Source organism: Lathamus discolor, chromosome 14, assembly GCF_037157495.1.
Source record: "Lathamus discolor isolate bLatDis1 chromosome 14, bLatDis1.hap1, whole genome shotgun sequence".
NCBI lineage: Eukaryota > Metazoa > Chordata > Aves > Psittaciformes > Psittacidae > Lathamus > Lathamus discolor.
The window spans coordinates 11,940,236-11,964,432 of record NC_088897.1 but is presented as its reverse complement, the minus strand read 5'-3'; the positions used below and the strand labels follow the sequence as shown (position 1 = coordinate 11,964,432).

The window sequence follows — 24,197 nt, the reverse complement described above, 5'->3', positions numbered from 1 at the left end:
CATTCTGTCCTTCCAAAAATCTGTCTTGCTGGTTACCATTTGCCCAGAGCAGCCACATGGGGTTTCAGTCATTAGTTCAAGCACAGAAATGGTATTTAGAATGGAGACACCTGAACTCAGATGCCCACCCAGAAAAGGACAGTTTCAGTTTGTGACTCTGAGACTTTCATCCAGACATTGTTGTGCCCATTTAGAAAGTGAAGGAAAATACAGCTGCTGACCTGGTAACAGTTGTATGGGGAAGAATACACAGGAGACTGATAAGCAACAATTGGCCATACAACAGACAGCCTTGCAGTAACTATTTGGCATCATAGAGCAGCCAGGACAGATTTTAATCAACACTTGAAAAATGATCACACACATGCACAAAGACAAGCTCCAAGCTGAGGATCCTCAAGCCAGATACAATATCCATTACTTCTGGGACTTTCCACAGAAGCTCCACACAGCACATATGTCCCTGAGCCTCGTCAGAGCAGGAGCTGGGGTTTGGGATGGTTTTTCTTTGGTTTTGTTTAAGAGAAGTGTATTGTAACAGTCCCTCAGTGAAAACCAAGCCTTCCTAACCAAGTGGGTTAGGTAGGTTGCTCATTTTCAAGGGGTTCTATGGAAACAGATCAAAGCTCTCAAATTGTATTTTTTCAATAGAAATCTGCATTAAATGTATAATAAAAGGAAATGTGCCAGTGCAGGATCAGAATTGAAGCATTTTGTGTATGTGTGTGTGTGAAACCTGAGCCTGAGTTTTCTCCTCAGTTGGGGATTGGGAAGGAATCTTTGGAGCAGGGAAGTTCATTTGCCACCCCTTCCACCCAGATCACTCCAACAGTCAGAAAACAACCCCAGAGCATCAGCCTGTAAAATCGTTTCTAAAGTGATCTATACACTTGTTCACCTTCATCCCCTTTCTCTGCGGAGCTTTGCAGTGTTTTACATCTTTCACTTTTCGTGCTGTACAGTCTCCTTAGGAAACACTCTTCAAAATACTTCATCACCCCTTTTGCATTCCATGTGCTTAGTTAGGTCCTTTTTGTCTTAAAGTATCGTCACCTTGTGAGTAAATCCAGCAGCCTCTGGGCTTCAGGATTTCTGCTCCATCCGAGGAGGGGCTGCTGAGGGACAGCAACCAGACATGAGAAAAAAACATGACTGCTTAGGGGAAAATAAAAAGCCATTGTAAGAAGCCTGTGTGCTATTCTGTACTGGAAATCCTCCCCTCCTCAGGAGCAGGGGAAAGACAAAGGGATTCTATGTTGTATTTTTCTGACTGTGAACTGACAGTTCTGACTGCTGGATACAAATTCATTCCTGAAGCTTTGAGACTTTTCACTGCAGCAAACCAGCTCTTGGTCGTTACACAAAGATCACTCGTGGGATTTTTAGACTCCTTTCTTTTACAGTGTTTAATCTTGATCTTTCCAAAAGGGACATGAATAAGTTAGGCATTACTAAAAATGCTAACTTCCTTAGGATGCTTTGAAAACTGAAACACCACACCTGTACAGTGGAAGACTTTAAACACCATTGGTACCCTACTGCACCTCCTGCTAGGTGGGATACAAAACCCAGCTGGGAGTAAATCTTACAACACTCCTCCAGTGTAACAAGGCCAGAAATAGAAGAAGGCCTGCAGAGAATACTCACCTCACGTGTGTAAATACAGGGATGGGGGTTCTGTGTTGTGGTTGTTTTTGGTGGGTGTGTTTTTGTTGTTGTTTTCCTCCTCACAGTCAAATAGAGGAGGGAGATGGCTGAGAAAACCACGTGGGGTGTTTTTAAATATGTCAACTGTAGGAAATTGCTTAACTGGAATGAGGCAACTTGCCACGATCCCTGAAAGTGCCTTAAAACAGCAAAGCAGCTTTATTTTTACAAGCTGCAATGAGACTGCACTTTCTGATTGTCAGAAAGAACAAAACGGACCTACCCTGCTCTGTTCAAAATGCTTGGAACCTACAAAGCAAACTTCCTTATTGCAGCTTTTAAGAGGAAAAGGGAAAATCTTTGGTATGTTCTGCCATGGAGCAGGGGTCAGAGAGTTTCAGTTTGCTCATCAGTTCTGCAGAACACTTCCAGAGCGCTATGGACAATGTGCTGAGGCAAAAAATACAGGAATGAAAAATCTGTGCAAGCATATCCGGGATTCAGCTGCCAAGCAGAAAGCAGCTCCCCCACAGCTCAGCTCTGGAGAAGGCTCCTAAAGCAATGAAAAATAAAATGGAGTCACTGGATTATATGAGTTTTCTTTATCTTCCCTCTAGGTCTGGCCTGTGAGATTCATACTGAGTTTGCTTCCCTAGTCAGCTCGCTCTCTGAAAACAAACACGTAAACCCACACAACTTATCATTCTGATTCCCTCTTTCTGTGTCCTCAGGTTTGCCTCCCTGTTCTCTCAAGATCAGGATCATCAGAGTCTCAGGAGATCTTCTGTGAGGTGTAGTTGAAGACAACATAAGGGAAGGAGCACCAAGCCTTAGGACATGCCTCCCATCAGTCAAGCATCCCCAGGCCTCCTCTCACGCAACACAGTGAGTAAGCACATCTGCCAGTTAGGTTACAGCACAATGAACACAAATTCCAATGATGCCTGAGGTAGCCTCAGCTGAAGAATCACTTCTCCAAAGCACTCATGGTTTCCTAGTGTGGAAGTGTATTCCCTTCACTGTGCTGGCTGCAGAAGGCTAATGATTCATGAGATATAATACACTTTGAGAAATTTACTTTCATGCAGTCAGGAACAAGACAGAACAGAATTCTGGACAGCCAAGCACCCCAAAACACAGTGGGGACAGGAGGGACTTCTCTACAGGTAGAAAAGCCCTCTCTGAAGTTCCAGTACCTTCCCCTGAAGCAGTCAGTGTTATTGTAATGAGAATGAAGGACTCGTTGAAGAAGTTTGGGTTTAATGTGAGATGGAGGGAAATGCTCTGAAGCAGAAGAGTGGTGTTGCAGGATGGATGTATTGATTGTCCTTTTCTTGATTTGGTTTGGCACTTTCTGGGGTGAGCTGTGTCCATAAGCTCTACTGGTTTGCTCTGTTATAAAACTGCTGTTTAGTTGCTGGGTTTCTTTGACTGAGTTGAATGAGGTTTTGTACTGGACCCGTTCTCCTTCCTTTCTACTCCCCCTGCTATTCTGCAGGGACACGGACAGAAAGAGCGAGGCAACAGGAAGAGCAGGAGTCGCCTCTACAGAGACAAAGCAGGATATGACCTCTGTTCCCTAAATAGGGAACATGACATCCAAGCTGGTGTCTCCCTAAAGGAAAGACTATAGCAAAGTGAAGCTGTTAATCTTGGGTTAGAAACTGTTAATTTAATGACATCAATGGTGCTTTGTAGGAGGAACTCAAGTATTAACTGCACAGAACTTAAATTAGTGACTGTTCCTATGGACTCTTGCTAAACAAAGCTCAAACACTCTAGTGGTACCTGATGGAGCCTTGACTTTGCTAAACTTTGATCTTACCAAGTACTGGTGCTGCTCCTATCTGAGAGCATCCAGCTCCTGCAGTCTTGGTGCTCTGCTCAGCTGGGACAGAGTGTCTGGAAACCAGTGGGACCTGTTTGTCCAGCCCACTGTGGCTGCACTGCCCTATTAAACTTTGCCTTTGAATTTAACAGCCTATGACACTGGTTTGTTCCCATGAGCTGCCTGACCTCTGTTTCCCAGGGCAGCACACAGATTACTAGCTGGGACAAGGCAATGACACTGAATTACCCTAAGGTAGCCTCATCTCCAGGTACAGATACTGAGCATCGTTTCTGCCTCAAATCTGTATTAGCATGTAGCAAAGTACAGCTGAAGAAGGCTTTACTGCTAGTAGCCAAGCATCTTTACTAACTCAGTGCTCCTGTGCTGGCTGTAGTTACAGTCAGATCACTGATGCTGAGACTGTACAGACACCCAAGATTGTACCCGAATGCTAGAAGTTCATATTCTGAGGGTAATGATTCACCTAGTTCAGCCTCTTTAATCCCTAGTCTAGGAGAGCACACCAACAACTTCTGAACACGCCTGCCTTCAAAGCTAGGGCCTTGGGTGATCTTGTCTGTGAAGGATTCCTAGTAGTGTCCTAGATAATAAGCAAACAAAAGAGCATTGCAGTTAAGATGACTAGCCTGGTTAGTGTAGGTAGGATGCCTGAACTCCAGAGCAGCAACACCCACACACATACCACTACAGGGGTGTGACTGCAGGTGTAATTGCTCACGCCATTAGTCTCCAATAGCCACATCTGCTGGGGCCACTGACATCTGCTCCCAACCCAGCCAAGTAATCCTGATGTGTTCTATTCAGCCATAGCCCAGTTCAAACATGTACTGAGACAAAACTAAGAACTGTCCTCAATACACCTCTAGAGACTAAAAAGGTAAACTTCCACTGGTGTTTTAGAGCTTAGTCCTCCATGTACATCTTTTCTACTGGAAGGGACTTCACTTAGTTTAGCATGGACGTCTGAAGTGCTTCAACTCCATCTTGCTATTCCTGTTTAGCTGTAACACTTGTGTATGAAGCTAAGAAAAACTGACCTAGAGTTTGTTTATGCTTTCAAATGATATATGTGCTGTGCTAGAAATGAGCACCTCTAACCAGACTGACTCTGTACTACAATAATAACTGGAAATGAACTCTGGACCATTGGTTTCCAGCCACTCTGTGCTAGATCTTGTTGCATAAATAATAGCCAAGTCTGGGGGCAGGGAACACTCAGTGACAGGGAGCAACCTGCCTTCTGCAGCCTTCTTCTAGCAGCTGCAGAGTGCTTCAGACCAGTGATGACATACGTGAAACCAGCAAGCACAGCAGTGGGAGAAAAGGAGAGGAAAAACCTTTTGGGTTACACAGCAGCTGAAAGGGATGAGACTATAAGGCAAACACTCTATAGTTTCACTTTAGCTTGAACCTTGAGACTAGCAGATAACCTGGCAGGAGTGTGCTCCAGATATTCAACCCAGATAAGCAACTCTAAGGCTCCATTTGTCTCATAACCGTGCCATCCGTAACAGCCATTCCAATGTTAGAATTACAGTGCAATACAAGTGCAGTTAAGTCCCCTTTTATCCCAACTTCCACATTGTCTTGTCCCTCAAATACTAAATAACTGAGTACCAGCCACTCTCTGAAAGGCACCTGCCCAGCTACTTGCCAAGAGAGGTTAGAAAACCTGTGGCTAACTGAAATGCTCTCACAAACAGGCCGGCTGCTTTCAGTTCCCTTCAGCTGAGACTACGGTGTGCTCAGCTTTCACTTACAAACACCAAAACTTCCCTTCTTGTTGGTCATTCTGGAGAATGAGGAAGGATAAAAGAGCACAAGCTAAGTGTAACCAGTCCTCCCTCTTATTGCAGGGGGGGAATGGTAGAGTACACAACTTCTCACCCCAATTGTTCATTCTGAGGAGTCTTTCAAAACATGCATCCACTGTGCCTACACAATAAGAGTGTAAATTAGTCTTTTCCTTCACAAGAAGCTTATGACAAATGATAATGACAAGACACAATGGCTTGCTAAATTGTCCCTTGGTCCCTTATGGGACCTCTCTGAACATCACTTCCTAAATTCAAACATCTGCACTTATCCACTGAAAGGATACATGGCTTGTGTCATGGGAGAGTCACTTTCCTACATGATATTCTTGATTCCTAACTATACTGATAGTTCATTATCAGCCTCAGGGAAAGGGTCAAGCTCTTAAAAATGCAGAGAAAGACCTTAAGAGGAATTGGACTTTAAAGCATTCCTGTCATCATTTCAGTGGCAGAGATTTTAAAGCCAGGTATGAACAAAGGAAATCTTTATACAAACAATGAATGTTATTTAGGTCATGGGTAGCAGTAGTTGCATGTCATGGGGGCATGGATGAGAGCATCATGTAAGAGATTTCTTGCCACTTTATGTCTTGAAAGGGAGGGACACAAATATGAGCTGGTTCTGGATGCTGTGAAGGGGCTGAATGAGCTGGAGCAGCAAAGCTGATACACAGAGATAGGAACTAGGAAGAAGGCAATAAAGGACGGTCAAGAGCAAGACACAGGCTTTGACAGGTAAAACAGCTCTGATAGCATACTGTCATTGTCAAGGTGTTATGTCAATTTACTGTGGTATTGGTCCTGTATGTAAGTTAGTAGCCCTTGTCACATAGTCTTGTAATCTTGGTAACAGTTCTTGGTCCTTATGCAGTGGTGTGGACAGGTAGCAAGTTGCAACTTTTGGTCTCGAAGCATCCTTCTTTTGAGGGCAGGACACTTTCTGTGTGAATGATTCAGGTTTTTATAGGATGGAGCCCTGCAGTGACAGAATAGCTGGAAACAGGATTCTGACAATCACTGTATTCCCCTTTAAGCCCAGTTTTAAATTCTGTGCAAGATCACTACATCAGATTTTGTACTTGGCTGTGCAACTACAAAGTCTGCACAATTTCTGCATCAACTTTTATACATCAGATGTAGAGGGTAAGCCAAGCCAGGATTTACTGCCTTAACATGAATATGGCAGAAATAAAATTACAGTGAAGTCATTGGGCTGATGTCAGATATGGCCTTCATAGTGTATTAAATAGCCTTTCTCCAAACACCCAGTTGAGATTTGTGCTTCAAAATGAGTATTACTGTCCCCTGTCTAGTTCAGATCACAAAGCTTCAGCTGAGCTGTATTTCTGTATCTCAGCACTATGAACCCATCAAGCGAAGCAAGACACCACCAAGAACCTGCAAAACTATTCTTTTAAATACTACACTGGAAGGAATTTGACAGAAACAAGAGAGACAAACTCTTCTTCAAAAGGACTTAGTAATTTTCCAGTAATGAATGGAACCTGAGCTGCACCCACAGACTGCACACTAAGTGTTAAAAACACACCCAAGCTCATGCTCATTGTAAATAACAAACAAGCATAACAAATACCTGGAATGAGGTTTCCATAGGTGACAGATCTGTAAGACTGATTATATATCTTCAAACTGCACCTCACTTCAGAGGCTATATGTAAGCAGGAATAGCAGATGGTCATTGCTGTGAACCCAGGCTGGGATCCTCCCGTGCTGGAGCTCTCACAAAGAGTGGGAGCTGAACTGGGGAAAAGTAATATTGCTGAAACAAACATCCAACAGCATGGAAGGAGACGAGATATCCTACAGCTGTAAAATTATCACCACTTAAGGGACAGGTGAAATGAGGCAGAGAAAGACTCCTTCTGTATTCTAAAAATATCCACTTTCTCACTTTATTATCCACTGCTATTTGAGTGTTGTTTTTTACTACCTTGCCCATTCAAAAACCACTTACTTTACATCAGACCAAGCCTGAAGACAGCACAACAGCACTTCTGTTTAAATAGCTGGAGCTTCAAGTGAGGGTCAAGGCCACACTGTTTAAGGTATTCAACCTTGAAAGGCACTTATAAAAGAACTGAGCCAGCAGAGACTAGAGCTAAATTCAGCTCTTACCCTAGTTTTGAACTGCTTCAACAACTTTGTTTTCAGCACAGTCACACTCAGTTTCTGCTATTGTAAAGGAAAGTGGGCTCACATAACCCCAAGGAACACAAACAGGGTCCTAAGTTAAAGCCAGCTGAACGCTTTGCTACAGATATGTCACTGATGTGATCCCTTTAGCAGACCAAGTGTTCCATCAAGTGATACGGCTGTAAATAATTTACCAGCAACCCCATAATAGTTGATTAAAACCTACTGAAAGCAGATCTAATTAAATTGTCCCTGAAAGAACAGATCCTGATATGACGACTGTGTAAGAGGCAGATGGCAAGCAGAAGCTCATCAGAACATGACAGAATAATTTAGCAGAAGGTACCTTTATCTGTACTGAGCTGTGGTGATCCCCACCTGTCTGATACTGGCTGTCCTGGAGGTCATTCCTTCTTTCTGCCTTTGGGCATCTGAAGTGACAGCAAGAGTACTGGCTGTCCTCATGAGTGGCATTTGAGTACCTGTAAAGTACCTAATCTCTTAGGCAACCAGGTTAGAAAGTGCTTACTACATGTGTTGGTGATGCGCAGCAGACAGCAGGTCAAGTTGGGAACTGCAAGAGGCACAGAACAGGCACTCTCTTTATAGAGGAGGTAGCAGGTGAAGCCATGAAGGAGTACAGGACTTGGTAGCCAGCACTGTAAGTGCTGCAAGAGGTGGTAGCAGGCTTCTTAGAGGAAAAGATCTCAAAATATTTTTTCTCAGAGAAATGAACCTTTCTTACTGATAAATTCAGAATCCCTCATCCATTCAGCATGGCTTCCAGATTTTCCCCATGTTCTCTGCCCCAAAACTTGAGGCCAGACCAATCTCAGAGCCACAGCTACTTGTATTAGGGGCTGAAGGCTCAGCATTTAGAACTCTAAAGAATTCCAGCAATGTGGAGGCTTGCAGTGCCTGCTGGTACTGTTCCCACAGCCTTGAGGCTTTGTCAGGAAAGCTGACACAGACCATGCTGCTAAACCCCCTGCAAAACACTGTTCGAGTGTGGAGACTTTATCCTGTGCAGCATAAAGGCGCCATGCCTGGATTGAAGAGACCTCACACCAGGCTCCTCTTGTCAGGAATACAGGAAGATGGAAAAGGCTGAGCCAGCCTATTTACATATAAGATCTATGAGGAGTGAAAGGGAGAGGCAGGGATCAGACCACGCATTTCCTTGTGTGTTTCCCCTTCCCCCCTGCACCTTGGTTTTACAGCTGCAGGAAAGATCAAGCCAGAACTGTGGAAAATTGCTGAGTCAGGCTATGGCTGTGGGGCCTCAGGCAGTCTGTCCACAAGGCTTCGGCCAGAGGAACAAGCTGAGTTGGCTGGGAAGGCACTGCTGGGTAGAGACACTCGAGCTGTATGGGGCACCCACTGCAGGCACAAGCAGGATTCATTGGGCTGAAGGTACATAGTGGAGCTCTGCCTAGGAAAGATTAAGAACCGGAAACATTTTGCATTAACAGAACTGGAAAGAGGTTGCAGGTTAAGCCTAGTAGAAGGATTTAGCTAGTCCTGGCTAAGTTAGTGCAATGAAGGTAGACAGAAACAAGCACGGATGGTTCTCTGAGCTCCCAAGCAGCCTGCTCTTCCCAAAGATCTGCACATCAGCAGTGTGTTAACCCTGAACGCTCTGGGCAAGAGCGCCCACAACCCTGCAGGGTCAGCATGTTTTCCAGCTCTTACTGTCCAGTTCCTACAGGACCAGGCATGCTGTCACAAACACCAGCATGGGTTGATGCTTCCTCTCCTCAGTCTTCCTCACCCCCCATTCCAAGTAGCTCCTAGTTGCTCCACTGCATCAAAGTTGACTACCACAGCAACAAGATTTCTGTACATAGCTTTAAGACGGAATATCTTGTGGTTGTCAGCTCTGCATCTTCTCCCAGTGCTGCCACAAAAAAACTGGGTACCTCGAAGCCAGCCGTTAAACCTCTCCCAACTCACCCGTCTTGGCACAACAGTTCAAAAGGACACTGAAAAATCTATTAGTAAAATGCTACAGGCAGGATCTGCCCCTTCATTAAGGAAGGTAAAGGCAGTTTGAGTGGACCCCAGGGGGGAGCTGTAAGGAGCACTAGCACTACCACGGGCTTCAGCTAAGAGCTGCATCACCACTGCACTGCTGCTACCAAGCTACTCATTTCTCACTCAGTGAAGGGACAGACGCCACCACCTTCAATTTGAAAGCCAGTGTTGGAGGTGTCCATTAACTTCAAAGCTCTTTGCCTCAGACCACAAACTAGTTATTCTTGGCAACTGGGGCAATTTGAGTAACACAGTAGAAAAAATGAGGGAAAGAACACATCAGTGGAACTGGAGCATGCCTTGGCAGCAGAATAGTGTTGTAGATTCAGTTTCCATAAGAATAAAAAGCTAAATATTAGTGTCACCCTAGTAGATATACTCAGCTAGCCCTTGCTGCTAGCTATGCCTCCAGTTAGAGATTAGCAGATGGTAACTGATAAGGCCCATTTAGTTAGATGCAAATGGGTAATTACTGCTACAATGGTGCCTTCAGCATCATTAGAAAAAACATCTTCCCCTAAAGTAGGATTGTATTTCCTACAGATATGGTCTCAGCACAAGTCCAGCCAGTGCTTCAGTGCAGCAGCCGAAGACCTGGACTTACAGCAGCTCTCCTTCCTTCTGCCAAACCTCAGTTTCCAGACTCAAGTCACTGGCCATGACTGCAAATGGCCCAGGAATTTAGAGTGCACAGAGAGGTGTCCCACAGAAACTCTGCCTCGTTATAGCCATACAAAATGCCACCAATACAACAGTGCTTACATGGGGCCTGTAGCCATCAGCCAGCGGTTCTTCAAATATTACACTTGACCCACAAAGCAAGACCAAACCAGTTTTAACACACATAATATCCTGATTTAACACAAATGAGGCTGTTGATAGCTACTCTGAGCTTTCTCCCAGCTTAGTTGTGTGAGCAAGTGCTAAGAGACTTTGGTGCTTGTGCTCACCTTGGTTTACTTCAACACTATGACCTCCTTCCTCTTCCAGAGAGCTTCCAGACACCCTGTGCTTCAAAGGAGAAAGAAGGGGGGAGAAGAAACCTTTCTTTTTCCAAAGGGAGCAGGATGAAACCTATGCAAATCTCTCCAGCCAGATCAATCTCCTGATAACAATACCTGTGTATTTTAGTCAGTGGTTTCCTTAAAACAAGGGGGAAAAGGGCATAGCTTCCAGAATTGACTAAAATGAGGCGGGGGGGGGTGGGGGGGGGGAAGTACTGTCTTTGCTCTGCAGTAGGAGAGTTTGATACTACTAGCTGGTGCTGGCCTGAGGCACGTGAACAGTCTCTAGAAACTGTGGGAGAGCTAAAGTCAGAAACCTTCATAAGAAATGTCTTACTCTGTGGAAAGTTTCAGGTTTGGTCAGCAAGACAAAAGGCCCATAAACTGAAATGTTTTGCTTGGCAGATGAAGAGCAGTTTATAAGAGGGAGACATCTAAAAAAGTCAGGAAGCTTTAATAACAAAATCTTACTACTTCTGCTTATTTCAGTGGAGCTACCCTAAAGCAGAACATGGTCCGCTAGCTTACTGTAAAGGTAAAAAAAAGAAAACACTGCTCTGGAAGATGAAAACTAGAAAAATTGCTAGAATATTCTCCATGCTTTAAGCCTGGGCAGGGAAACAGGTAGAAAGGTTCTGCTATAGCAGCCTGAGAGGCACTGACACACAGCTTCCAGTACTGTACTGGCAGGTCCATGTACCTCCCCTTCCCTGTATCTTTTAGCAGTAATGCTTAGCTAAAGTTCACACTCTGTAAACCAGAATAATTATTGCTTCTTTCCACTTTATTCAGCATCATTAATAACTAAAAATAAAACCTCACACTGGAATCTCCAAGCCTTAACAATAGCCCACACACAGCAGCAGTGAGAAGCTTAAGACTTCCTTTCTAAATTTAGATTGCTTCAAACAGAAGTGAAAGTTCTTTGAGAAATCAACAAACCATGTTTTAGAAGCACATCAGGAGAGCACAACTGGGCAGGAAAATGCTTGTCTGCCCTGTGAAACTCACTTGCAAAAGGCTTCTGAAGGTTTTCAGGGACCCAGAGGCTCCTGCTGCATTCTGAACACTGTGCTCAATTACCTGTCTTGGCAGTGTCAGATCAGATCCTGGATCTGCTGCATCCCAGCAAGAGTCTTCAGTGTCATGTTAATGACTGCTCTAAAGTGGATCATGCAGCTTCTGCTATTAGAGGTCTTCCATTTGGGATAACTAATAATCATAAGAGGCAGTCCATAGCCCCTGATCAAAGCATGATTCCTTATGCTACTGATTAAGTGTCCTGTGATTCCTCTTTGCTTCTCTAAGGTGCACACAGTACAAATTAGATTTTCTCTCTAGGCAGAAAGGCAACGAGAGAGACCTGGCCCCTGTTCACTTTGGAATACATTCCTGAGAAAAAAGACAGCTATGCTTTAACTTTAAAGCCAAATTTGAAAGTACCAAAAGCCAGCTGGCGGCAGTGGATCCAATTCTGCCTGCAGACCCTGAAAGCAGACAGGGAATGGCTAATGGGCACGAAGCAGCTTCACTGCAACTCTTCTCTGAGTTAGACCAGCAAATATCCAGGCAGGTTCTGCAGAGGCTATTTGTAATTCCATTTATACTGACATTAAAAGAATAACTACTCTTCAGCTACCTCCTGGACAGTCACTGCCCTACCTTGAGGCACGCTAGCGTTTCCCTGTAGACACAAGCAACACTGCCTTGCCCCAGTGGCAAGTCTGCAGACTTGGAATTAGTCCTTTAAAACATAGAGCATCAAGATAGATTCTCCCTACTGAAATTTAAAAGTAGGACATGCTGGAGAGTAGCTTGTTTTGCACCGTGATTGGCCAGGACAGCTTTGTCTCTGCAGGGAGGGTTCAGAAGATGATGATGATACAGTCACGTTCAAGGCAATGACAAGGAGTCACTGATCTTATTCTTACACAGAGGATACCATGGGCCTGCAGTGGGGTTCAGTCCCGGCCCTTACTACTGTCCCCCCAAGGATAGCCAAAAGAAACCCATGAAACTCCTTGTTTTCTCCTTTTAGGAAAATCACTGCTAGAAAACCCCACAACAGGAAGCTGTCTCTTTTTTTCCTCTCATTCATTAAAGCATGGAAAGTGTATTTGAGTCACAGATACCTAAGTACACATTCTGCAAGCACCACCTGTGACACCCCTTCCCCACATCACATTTGCCTGACCAGAAGTGTTGCCAGTCAAGCTACAAAATTCACAGCCTGTATTTAGGTGGAGAGAGTTCTATTGCAAAAGTGCTGCTTTTACCTGCCATTGTGGCTTTATTTCGTAGGAAGCAAGTAATTTTAGGTATTTTGAACAATATCCTGAGTAACACCTGAAAAGGCTCAAATAGAGCCAAAGCAAGTAAATGTTCTGGCTTTGAGTTCTGTTTTAGTCCTTTCCACACTAATGTCTTCCTGCTGTCATTTGCTTTGGAAGCAAAGCCACTAACCAGATCCTCATCTCTTCTGCACCTGCATAACCACCTTGATTTCAGCAGCAATTTAAAGCATCACCATACAGGTTGTGTTGCTGGTTGAACAGTCTGGAGCTGAGGTGCACAAATCCAATGCTATTTGCACCTTCCATCTTCCTACAGCCCCAACAGCTCAGACTTAAGATACATGTGCTGCACTTGGAGAAAGATGAACAAAAGACTCTACTGTCAGACTGGGCTGTGATAGTCACATGCCCAGAGAGATCAGGGCCTAAGCTAAGGTTTGAGTTTTCACTTCAGGAATGCTCCAGTTAAACAGTTGAACAGCTCGTGCAAAAGCACATTCAGAACACAGACAGTGAGCTTAGCCACAGAACCACAGTGACTGTCAAGTAGCACAGGTCCCAGCGAGCACTACAGCACCACCAATGATTACTTCATGTTCCTTGGAGTGAGTACAGCAGTACAGCTGGGCTGCGACATGCCTCCGGGATCTGTAGGTGGCACAGCTCTGTGCTGCTCTGGCTTGAGGCAAAAGACAGTATCTGACCACCTATATCACCTCTATACTTTGATGGTTCTCAGTTGTCCTCCCACTGTAGCAGCAACACAGAGTTTCTCTAGTTTAACTTGGGACTGATCTTGTCCTAGATTCTGGGGGCTATGCCAGTAAGGAATAGCTGCAGTCAAAGCCAAGCCAGATTGCCAAACTGTTTCTTAAGCATGTTGAGCTAGTTTTTTACTAGGTTCAGATTCCTACCAAGAAGCAGGAGTGCCCAGGACACTTCTCTGCACAATTGCTCACAAGTTATGTCTTGGAAGAACTACCCACTTCTTTTGGAAGAGGTGTGTTCCCAGATTCAAAGAGTCTCTGTTCCCCCCATTTGCTAGCTGTGGCAACACTGTGCTGCTGGTAGCGTCGACTGTGTGGGATTACTCCATGGGAGCTAGAAATGAGGAGGGAGGGAAGTCTCTAAGAGATGTCTGAGTCAGTATCTCTGGGTGGTGTCATCTATATTTCATTCTGTGCCTTTCACCACAGCAGTAATCTAGCCAATACATACTCAACCCCCAAAAGGGTGAGAGATAGCCAGGTCTGCTTTCATTACATTTTCCTTTGAGAAGAATATTCCCTATGGGCTGAAAACAAGGATAAGAAGCCTTAGCCTTAAAGGAAAGGTGAGGGGTTTTCCTCAAGCATTGGAAAGATTACATGCTCTATGCTGGAAATATCATTTTAAGCATAACTACTCGCTAAACAATTTGGTGTGTCACATGATTCCTTTCGTTAAGTGTTCCTATTTATGAACAGAACCAGGTGATATATCTGTGTGCCACCATGCTGACTAAGAGCAGTAAATGTGTCACTAGTGCACAGCTGTAACACTAACCGGGGCTTTCCTGGTGTAAGATGCATGAACAGCTCGCATTTGAACTTGAGTAGCAGACTCCGCTCAGGTGGTATCTGTGCAAGCATGAGTTTAGCAAGATAGAGCTGAGGTTCAAGTCAGACAACTTCACTGATTAGATCAATTCTGACCACGCAATAAACACCAGAAATGGTACGTGGAGCCTGAGGTTTGCCTGGCATGACAGATCGGGGTTCCTGTCAGTGTGTGTAGGCACGTACGTACAGAGGTCTCAACTCCAGGCTCTGCCAAAACTCTTTATCGGAGTTCAGTTGCTGAAAAGGGTCTCTGAGCTGACTCTTCATGAAGATGAGCAGGAGTAATTCTATTTTAACATAATACAGTGAGCACACAAGCAGCCTTAGAAAGACAAAGGCAGAACAAAGCCTTACTCTGATGCTTTCTTTCTTGCTTCCCAATCAGTGCATCTTAGAATCCAACCCAAGGCAAGAAGTACATAGAGACCTTCACAGAAAAGTGAAGAGAGCATCTTGTCATATCTTCATCTTGATGACAACCTACTCATCAGAGCTTGTCCGGAAACCCCAGGTAAGTTACAACACTGCTGCTGACTTTTTGTGTCAACATTAATACAAAAATCAATGGTAGGAGACGAGATAAATTCCTTTATGACATGCAAATTCTGATCATATACTGAGATACACTATCACAAAGAAAAGGTGATGTCTACAGGCTTCATGACAATAGATGGTTCTCCCTCAAACAGAATCTCTGCTGAACCTTATCTTATACAAACAAGCACAAGCCTAAGAAAAAAGTCCTAAAAAAAAAAAAAAATAAAAAGAAGACACCTTTAAGAAAACCAAATATCCTGCATATATGCAAAAGGTAAGATGAAGTAAGAGGCTCTCTTCTTCTCTTACGTAAGGTCTGCTGGAAAAGGAAGTCTTTTCCGCTGAACAGGACTCAAACATGTGGCTACAGGTTGCAGTTTGGCCTGAAAAATTCACTACTCCCACTACTTCCAATTTACAAACACACAGTCTTCCTTTCCTTAGGCATAACACATGCCCAACTTCCAGTCTGCAAGTTTGGATGATTACAATTCCTCTTCCTCTCCTCTCTTGCCTCTCCCCATTTTCCGAGCATTTGTTTCTGCTTAGGGACTCCTTGGTAAGAGATAAGCCTTTTCTAGCCAACTTGCCAAATGAATTGAGATAATGCCAGAGCAAGTTCAAACATATTTAACCCACAGTTATCAATCAGCCGATATGAAAGGCAGATTTGTGGAGTAGTAACATACTTATTTGTGACAAAGCATAGCTGGAGTTCGGCTTTCTGATCTGGTGTGATATTTTCTGGAGGTGCTGACCAGAAGACATTCCTGAGGAAGAGGTCAAAGGGATCTTTGCATACAGGTCAAGAGTGTCTCTATCACAAATATAATCCAGTCAAAGAGCAATGAGAATAGGTTTTCTTAAACAGCAGGCAGATCTTAGCAATATGTGCCACCACCCCACCCTTACCAATGTAAGTCATGCAAGGCATTAGCACAGGGACAGAGTAAAGACCAAGTTGTTTCTTTCCAAGGTTGCTTGGAGCAACACTGGATGCTCACTGTGTAGCAAGACATTTTTCTCTTGTATGTATGGGTTAAAATTACCATTATTTTCCATTTCAGTTCTGTAGTCAACTTGAGAAGTGAGTAAACCTGCTGGGACAGAACTGAAAGCAAACCCTATACCAAAGCATCAGGCAAAAACACTCAAGCACTTACTTGGCAGAACATATAAAACTTTTTAAGATACACAGGACCTTGTGGCATCGGAGAACCTGTCTGCTAATAACCAAACTAACACAGTCTACTTTCCACTACAGGGAAACTCCCTGCCCTTCTAAGAAATGGCCTTCCTACAAGTGAAACAGCCAGCTCATGTAACACATGTACACTCAACACATCATTTGCAAGCAATTCCCATAGCCCTTTCTTTCTGTATTACAGAAAGTCCTCCCTGCACTCATCTGAGCTATCATGAGTGCTTATCTTTACCTGTCAAGGTCCCGTTTTGAAATCCTTATCTACCATGTGCTTTATTTCGAGAAGAGCTTATACACAAGAGCAATGAGAAAGGACTTGAAGCATTTGAGTAAATTGGGAGGGACATAAGCATGCACTCAGATACCTTTAGTTAGGTTGATGTGCTTGACTTTGAAACATGCACACATTATGAATCATGTGGTGTACATGACAGCTCTCTAAACTGTGAACAGGCACAGAGAGAAGCCGTGCCAAAAGGACCAAACTAGTATGTCTGGTGTAAAAACTAAAATATCACAAGCACTTAGATGAATGGCACTGGTGGTTTAGGCTATCAATCCCATTCACATTACAACTACTTTCAGAACTTCAGGGCTGTGCTAACTGTGGGATTAGAAATGGCAATAAGCACACAGTGCTGTCTGACCTGAGCTGGTATAGAGCTGAGACAGCCACATCCACCCGAATGCATTCATCCCTGTGCATGGGTTCACTAACAGAGAGGATTGTGGTCAAGGAAATAGCCCTTCACCTGTTAAGTTCACGGGTTTGTCACCAAAACTAGACATTGCAGAACTTTCAGAGGTGTATGAGCTAGATATGGATTGTATTATGGAAGCTTCCCTGCCTTTTTATCCCTCCCAATAGAAATTGAAATCAATAAACTTATTTTTGACTTAGTACACTGGGTTGTCTTCAAATCACACACATCCAGCCTTACATTTGGCCTCAGGAGCTACTTCTTCAACTTCCGAAGTCCCCTCCCTTCCAAAACTAGTACTTCCTGCTTCCAGTTTTCTGCTTTTATCTCTCTCATGCTTTATCATTTCCTTGAGGCTTTGCTACACAGTTTACCAGTTATATTGATGCAGCTATATTTTCATCATTCTTTTCCCATTAAAAATTTCTGCCCAAGAATAGCAGATGCCTAGATTCAAATCCAAAGTACAAATGCAGCCATTCTTCAGAATCCACTGGACTCCTCAGCAACTTGTCTTGGCCACTCCGGGAAAGCCACAGCAGGCTTTGGGTATCTCCAGGCCTCCAGCTTCTGGGTGAACTACTGACTCGTGAGGCGTTACCTACAGTCTGCACAGAGCTGTGCCACAGTCAACCCATCAGTAACACTGGCTCTCTGCGAGATTAGTGCACCCATTTGCCCATGCAAATGCCCCGACCACGTTAACTAGGGCACAGTAATTACACCCTGTAGTGCCATAGCCGTCTGTACTGTGTACTGAGACCATACTGCAGCCTACCACCCTCTGGTGCACCAGGGGAAAAGACAGACCTGTCTCCAGCCTGGTTCTTCACTCTGCCCCTGTGGAGAGACCCACTGCAGACTGACACAGAGAGTTAAGCACAAGAGTCAAGCTGCACTTGACAACGCATATTCTGGTACCGGCAACTAACAGAGCAAAGGCCGCAGGCCCATATCCATACCCACAGCTTCACGTGTTGGCAGAGACACAGTACTTGGTTGAACTCCTAGAGAAATCACATATTGGACTGTGCCTTCAAAATAATTCTTTCAGGTAAGCTTTTTTCTGATAGTAAATTGTATGAGCATCATACAATGATGATCATGGCACCCATTTGTTTAAACAGATAAATGCTGAAGAGGAATGCATGCACACACTTGACAACTGACACTAGAAACACCTTTTGTTGCTTTCAGAAGAATCCGAAGATGACAGTGGCCTTTACCCTTTGTGAGTAAAGGTTTCCTTTCAGAAGAGGTCCCCAGCAAAATACTGATGATCGTTTCCCGAAATGATGCTGATTGATATTGTTTGAGCATTAAAAAGGCCGTCAGTAGGGTTGCCAAAAGCCTGCACAAATATTGTTTTATAAAGAATAGCCTTTTGAACATGATTTGGAGGTGGCAGGAGGAAAAAGCACTACAAATTTGAAAACACAAAACACCCCACAAAACAAACCAACCAAACAAAAAAGGCACAAGAAAGGCAGAGGAAGAAAAAAGGAAGAACAATACATTTCCAAGAGGTTGTGCCAGAAGCCATCTACCACCTATTGTTTCATGATTTTTTCTCCAACCTTCATTTCTCATGTGATGGACTTTGCAGTATACGTGTTTGTTACGGTTACACTCTTGTAATGATCCTGCTCCCTAAAGGCCAGATGCTGTAGCTCCACAGCCTCCAGTGTCAGGCTGGAGAAAAGGACCGTTTGCCTTCACATGAAGCTTCTATCCCAGGGAGGGTGTCATTTACTCTGCTTAGAGCAACACTACCTGCACACAGGTAAAATGAAATGTCATTAAAGTATCTAAGGGCCAAACAAACTACACAAAAAAGAAATCTACATTCTGTTTCAAATACTCGTTCAGACTCGTGTACGGACAGCACTTCCTTGAAAGCATCACAGCAGCACGTTTCACGTTTAAAGAGTTTCATATAATCTTTCTAAACAGCAAACATCTCTCCAGCCCAGACCATGATGCCGTTTGTCAGCTGCACCAGTGGAGTGAAAAGGAGGATCAGATTAGATCAGTGAAACTGAGCCAGGGATAGAGAGACAAGCTTGGAGTACAGGGTGGGAACCACCAGAAGCGAACACCAGAGACCTGAGGCGAAGCGTGACTGCATCCAGCCTCCCAGGACAGGCGATGTGGGGACCCGCCTCTGCTCCGGAGCTCAGGTCACCTCTGGTCCCCACCTCACCGCATCTACCTTCACAGCGACACCCGAGCACAGCCACAGGCCCCATGGCCGCGGAGCACGGCCACACGCACCAACCGCGACCCCTCCGACAGCCCGGGCACCCCGCGCCCGCCCGGGACGCGGCCGCCGGGATGGCCAGCGCTGCCCGGCACCTGTCCTCACCCTCCTCCTCCCGGCCGCCCTCGCCTCCCCTTCAGCACCAGCCCCGAGGGACGCGGCTCTGGCGGCGGGGAGCCGGGGAGGGGCGGGGGCTGCCTCACGGCCCTGACAGCCGCGAGGGCGGGCGGCCCCGGTGAGGGACGGGCTCCCCCGGGGCGGTGGCGGGTCTCCCCTCGGCGGCGCCGAGCCCCGTACCTCCAGGGTGCGGATCTCCTGCTGGGTGAGGTCGTTGGACGCGGCGCACTTGGTGCGGAGCCCGCGCAGGTTGGACAGCGAGATGTCGATGAGGTCCTGCAGCAGCCCGCACTGCTGCAGCGTGCTCCGCACGGCCGGCAAGCCCCGCGCTGCCGCGCCCGCCCGGGGCCCCGCGCCGCCGCCGGCCGCCGCCTCGCCACCGCTCCGCTCCTTCCTCTCCAGCATGCCGGCGGCTCGCAGGGCAGCCGCTCTATCCATTCCTCGGCATCAGGGAGGCCGGGGAGGAGAGGCGGCGGCGGCGCGGGGGGAGAGCAGCGGGGAGGGAGCGAGGGAGGGCGGGCAGCCGGCGGGTGGCTCCGCCCCACCTCGCCTCTCCGGGCAATTACCGAGCATTAACATGCGCGACGGCGAGGCACCGCGGGCGGCGGCCGCTCCGCCCAGCCCGCCTCAGCGCCCGCCTCAGCGCCCGCCTCAGCGCCCGCCTCAGCGCCTCCCTCCGCCCCACAGTGCCCGCCTCAAAAGCCCGCCTCTTCTCCTCAGCGCCCGCCTCGCTATCTCCGCTGGCGGCTCAGCGCCTCCCTCCGCCCGCCTCAGCCTCCCTCCGCCCATTCAGCCTTCCAGCAGGTATGTTGGGGCTTGCACTCGCCCTGGAAGAGCCTCGCCGCTGATCTGCTGAAGGAAGAAGGGCCGGGGCAGTGCTGGGCCTGGCCTGTCCGCCCCGGGGTGTGCAGCCCCTCGCTGTGGGCGATGGGCCCAGCCGAGCTCCTCGCACCTCAGGTGAGCCAGCGGGCACTAAACGCTGTGAGGATTTGGAGGTCCAGAGGTTAAAAACAGCATCAAAATGGGGTTGTGTGTGTCCACAGATGGCCCTTGTGCCTTCCTGGATGGGGTGGTCTGGTGCAGCAGTGGAGCTGCAGCCTGTGTTGTATGAGCTGTTACTGAGTTCATGGGCACTGGTGACCCCATGACACAAACCCAGTGCCAGCTAGAAACAAGTCACCTACTAAGGCCATAGAGAGTCTTCCTAAAATAGCCTTTCCCAACTGCTGAATAAATCGATCAGGTACATGTTTTGTTTGACATAAACGTTTACTCAGCTAAGACTAAGTCCAGGTCTAGTACACGATGTGGGCATTATTATAAACAGCTTTTAGTGACTGTAAGCAATAGTGCAATAGTCATCTGGGCTCATTGATATCACGAGTTGGAGGGAACTTTATTAAGGCTTTGTGAACCACTGTGGTTTCAGCTTTCACAGTGGAAACATGGGGAAAAGGATGCAGGTAACTGCTTCACTGATGCATTGCTTGTGTATCCTGCCTGATGGGCTCAGAACTGAGGTGCTGGTGCAGGAACCACACATCTCCCACTTATTAGAAGAATTAGGACTGTTCCTCTGATGTGAGGGATCCGGAAAGGCCCTTCCCTTGCTCTTTGCTGACAGGAGAAGATAGCCTCCTTAGTTGAAACTAGATTGACACCAGGTTTTAAAAGCTAAAATGACACCTGAGCTGCATGTGGCAACACAAAGGAGATTTTTATATGTTAAAATAAAAAATAATGAAGGGAAGAGGGAAACTATGAATCTAGGACATGAGGCAGTGAAGCAGAGCAGATTGTCTGACACTGAGCTATTTTTCTCATGGTCAGATGGTTACTGGTATCCACATTAGGTGGTGTGTGTTTGCATCAAGTAGTGTGGCATATGCTGTTTAGTAATTTTCTCAAGAATGTGGGTCAGGTTAAGTATTTGATTTCATTGTCATTATTCACATGCTATAAATGTCATACGCACTAAGGGCTTTGCTGGATTAGGGTTTAATTAGTTTGCCATCTGATGAGTCCTGTGGTTTGGGGAAAGTAACTCACTTTGCTTATTACCTCCATGTTTCTGACCTTGTGAAAAAGACTTTTACCAACCCCCTCTTCTTTTAGCAGCACTGGAAGTTTAGCACTGGAAATTTTAGTTTGTAGAACTCTGACAGTTCAAATTCCTCAAGTACAGGTGGCCATGGAGCCAAGAAATGGTAGTAACAGGGGTATTATTCTTGTAGACATTCTCTATATACCCACCTGAGAACATCCATTTGCTAACAGACAAGAAACCAAGTGTATTGCATAAGAAAGCAGACTAGGAAAATTGTGGGCTGTGCATCACAGGATACTTGGCATTCTCTGCAAGTGTTTGCTCGGCATTGGGAGTGCCGGCCTCATTAACTGGCTACCATAAGTGGGCAGCATTCCAGTTCCAGCTACAAGACTGCCCTGCAGGCCTGCATGAAAAAATGTGCTGACTAAACACTCTGCACATGCCATGCGCTCCCGGCCTGCTCAGCGCTGCTGAACGAACACGAACTTTGTGTTCGTGCAGCTGTTGTGTTCACAGGAGAAGTGGAGAATCCTTGAGTGCTCCTCTATGGAAGCAGATTCCATGCAGGTGAGCTGCTCACATGCTAGGGAGAGGATGGCACTCAGGTAGCACAGCTGAAAGAAGGGGCAGAGGTGAGCACTGAACCATTGCCTCACGCTGAGGTAGATCCAGAGCTGGGCTAACATGGGGCTGCAACCTTGGGTGTCCCACAGAGTTACAGCCTGCGTCACCCAAGGTGACCACTGGACAGATGTGATGCTGAGGTACGTGTCTCCTGCCCACACAAGTTCTCTGGGACACGAAATTTCCCTTGCTGACTGCCACGATAAAGCCCTGCCCTTGCTAATCACCTCTACAAAATCCTGCCCTACAGACCGTATCAAGGCTCTTCAAGCTCACTGAGGAAAAACAGAGACCTTTTTCCTTTTTTCCCCAAAGAAAGAAAAGCACTGATGCATTTCACATGCTGCTTTTCAGAAAAGCTCCTATTACCTTTTTAGCTAGCTTGCCCCAATTTCATTTAGCTATCACAACACTGAATTTAGATGATGAGACTGAATTACTCTATTTGATGTGTCTAACACATAATAGGAACTGGGGATTTGAAGAGCTGAAATGTTCAGTGGTTCAGATAAAAGAGGCCTTTATTACTGATGACTCCCCTCAAAGGCTTCCTCCTACACAGGCAGTAAGAGTATTCCTTTCCTTTCCTTCTCATTGCAGTGCAGCACAATAACATACAGTAGTTCTGGCATGCTTGTCTGCTGTGAAGTTGAGAAACTTAAGTCCTATTTTTAGACCTGCTGCTGGATAATCTTTTTAGGATATACGGAGAGAGTGAAGATGGTGAGATGATGGTTATGGGGCAAATCCTCATTGTTTTCTGTAGTTTAAATGGCTCCATTGCCTGCAGCTGAGACAGACCAGTTCATAGCAGTTTAACATTTGGCCTGCACCTTCCAGAACTTTTTGTGTTTAGGTCCACAGAGTTGTTCCTGCTCAGCTGCACATTTGAGTTCATGCACAAATTACAGGAGAAGCTACCTTGGGCAGACGAAACACCCACTCCTTTCCCTCTGTGTATTTTTGACTTCTTCTCTATCACCTGTCATTAGAGAACCCAGGGATTTAATAGTCTTCTACCAGTTAAAATGCAAGGTCAAAATTAAGGAATGGAACAACAAATTCACAGTAGAATGTGCCAGTGAGATAGGGATAGATACGGGAAACAGGACTGTATGCTGAGAGGTGTGCAAATTAAACATCATGGTTGTCCTTAAAAGTCGTTTTCATGGGTGGGGAAAACCCACTGTGCTTGGTCAATGTAAGAGAAACAATTCCTGCTCCACAGAAGGAGGACACAAGAAATTAGCTGTGTAGCTACACTCAATGTTTTCTGTAGGCAGGTGAACAGAAAGGACCTTTGAACTGAGACTGAAAGGAGGATCACTGGAGCGATGCATTCATCTTACAAGACCTCACCTCCTGGAGTCACGTGAGTAAGAATTGCAGCTGCTACAGCAACCGAACACTTTCTACCTTTAAGAAAGCTTGAACACATTTTAATAGTCTATAAAACAAGCAAAAAACTTACTTATTTTTAGAAAAATCTCATGGGCTTTGCAGCCTTGCTTTAGCATTAGCTGTGTCGCAATAATGCTGCCTCTTTGTCTGCTATTTGTCACCAGTCTCCTCTGTTTAGACTGTAAACTGTTTGGGGCAGGAAGTGTCTCTTTTACTCTCTGCTTGCACAGCAACGCCTGGATCTCAGCTAGAGGCCTCTAGGCTCTGCTCTAATGTAAATACTAAATAATGGCCGTCCCAGAGGATGTAGCCCCCACCCCACTTGGAGGCCTGCCAGGCTGTGGGGCTTGTTCTAGCAGCAGACATGCCAGCAGGGAAAAGTGACAAATTCTGTTGGGGAAAGATATTCATAGGTCTAACAGGGATAAGAAACACCCTCCTCTAGAAACAGAGGCTTACGTCTCTCTGAGGATAAACACACCCAAGATTGACTCATGCTGGCATAATCCCCTTGTGCAATTTGTATACTGGCATTAGATGTGTGTGAGGCAAAAAGACAAATATTTGGTTAATAAAACAACACAGGGATAATAAAAAATAATTAGGCAGTTTCACCTCTGAAAACACTGCAACAGGTGGGGTTTTGCTCATCCCCTCAGACAGGCACACCCCTCCCTGTAAGCAGAGCTTCCTTGTGCTTGGTTTATCTGCAGCAAGACAACCAGTTCATTTGGTTAAATGTTATTAGGGTAAAAATAATAAATAAATAAATGAATAAATAAGTAAGTAAACAAAGTCCTGGAGCCCTCAGTCTGGCAAGGGAGGGGGTATACACTGTGGTGGAAAAAGGAGGCTCATGTTCCACAAGAGAGCTTTGTCAAGTGTATTGCATAAGGAGAT

General features: G+C 45.7%; 1 protein-coding gene across 1 annotated transcript in view; it reads right to left on the bottom strand.

The window, feature by feature from the left end:
* KSR1 (kinase suppressor of ras 1) overlaps positions 1-19,825 on the bottom strand; it is a 52,616-nt gene extending 32,791 nt beyond the window's left edge. The window contains exon 1 of the mRNA XM_065694293.1: positions 19,403-19,825. Within this exon, the coding sequence (XP_065550365.1) occupies positions 19,403-19,660 (258 nt within the window). The 5' untranslated portion in view covers positions 19,661-19,825. The remainder of the gene's footprint in view (positions 1-19,402) is intronic.
* Positions 19,826-24,197: the final 4,372 nt, after the last annotated feature.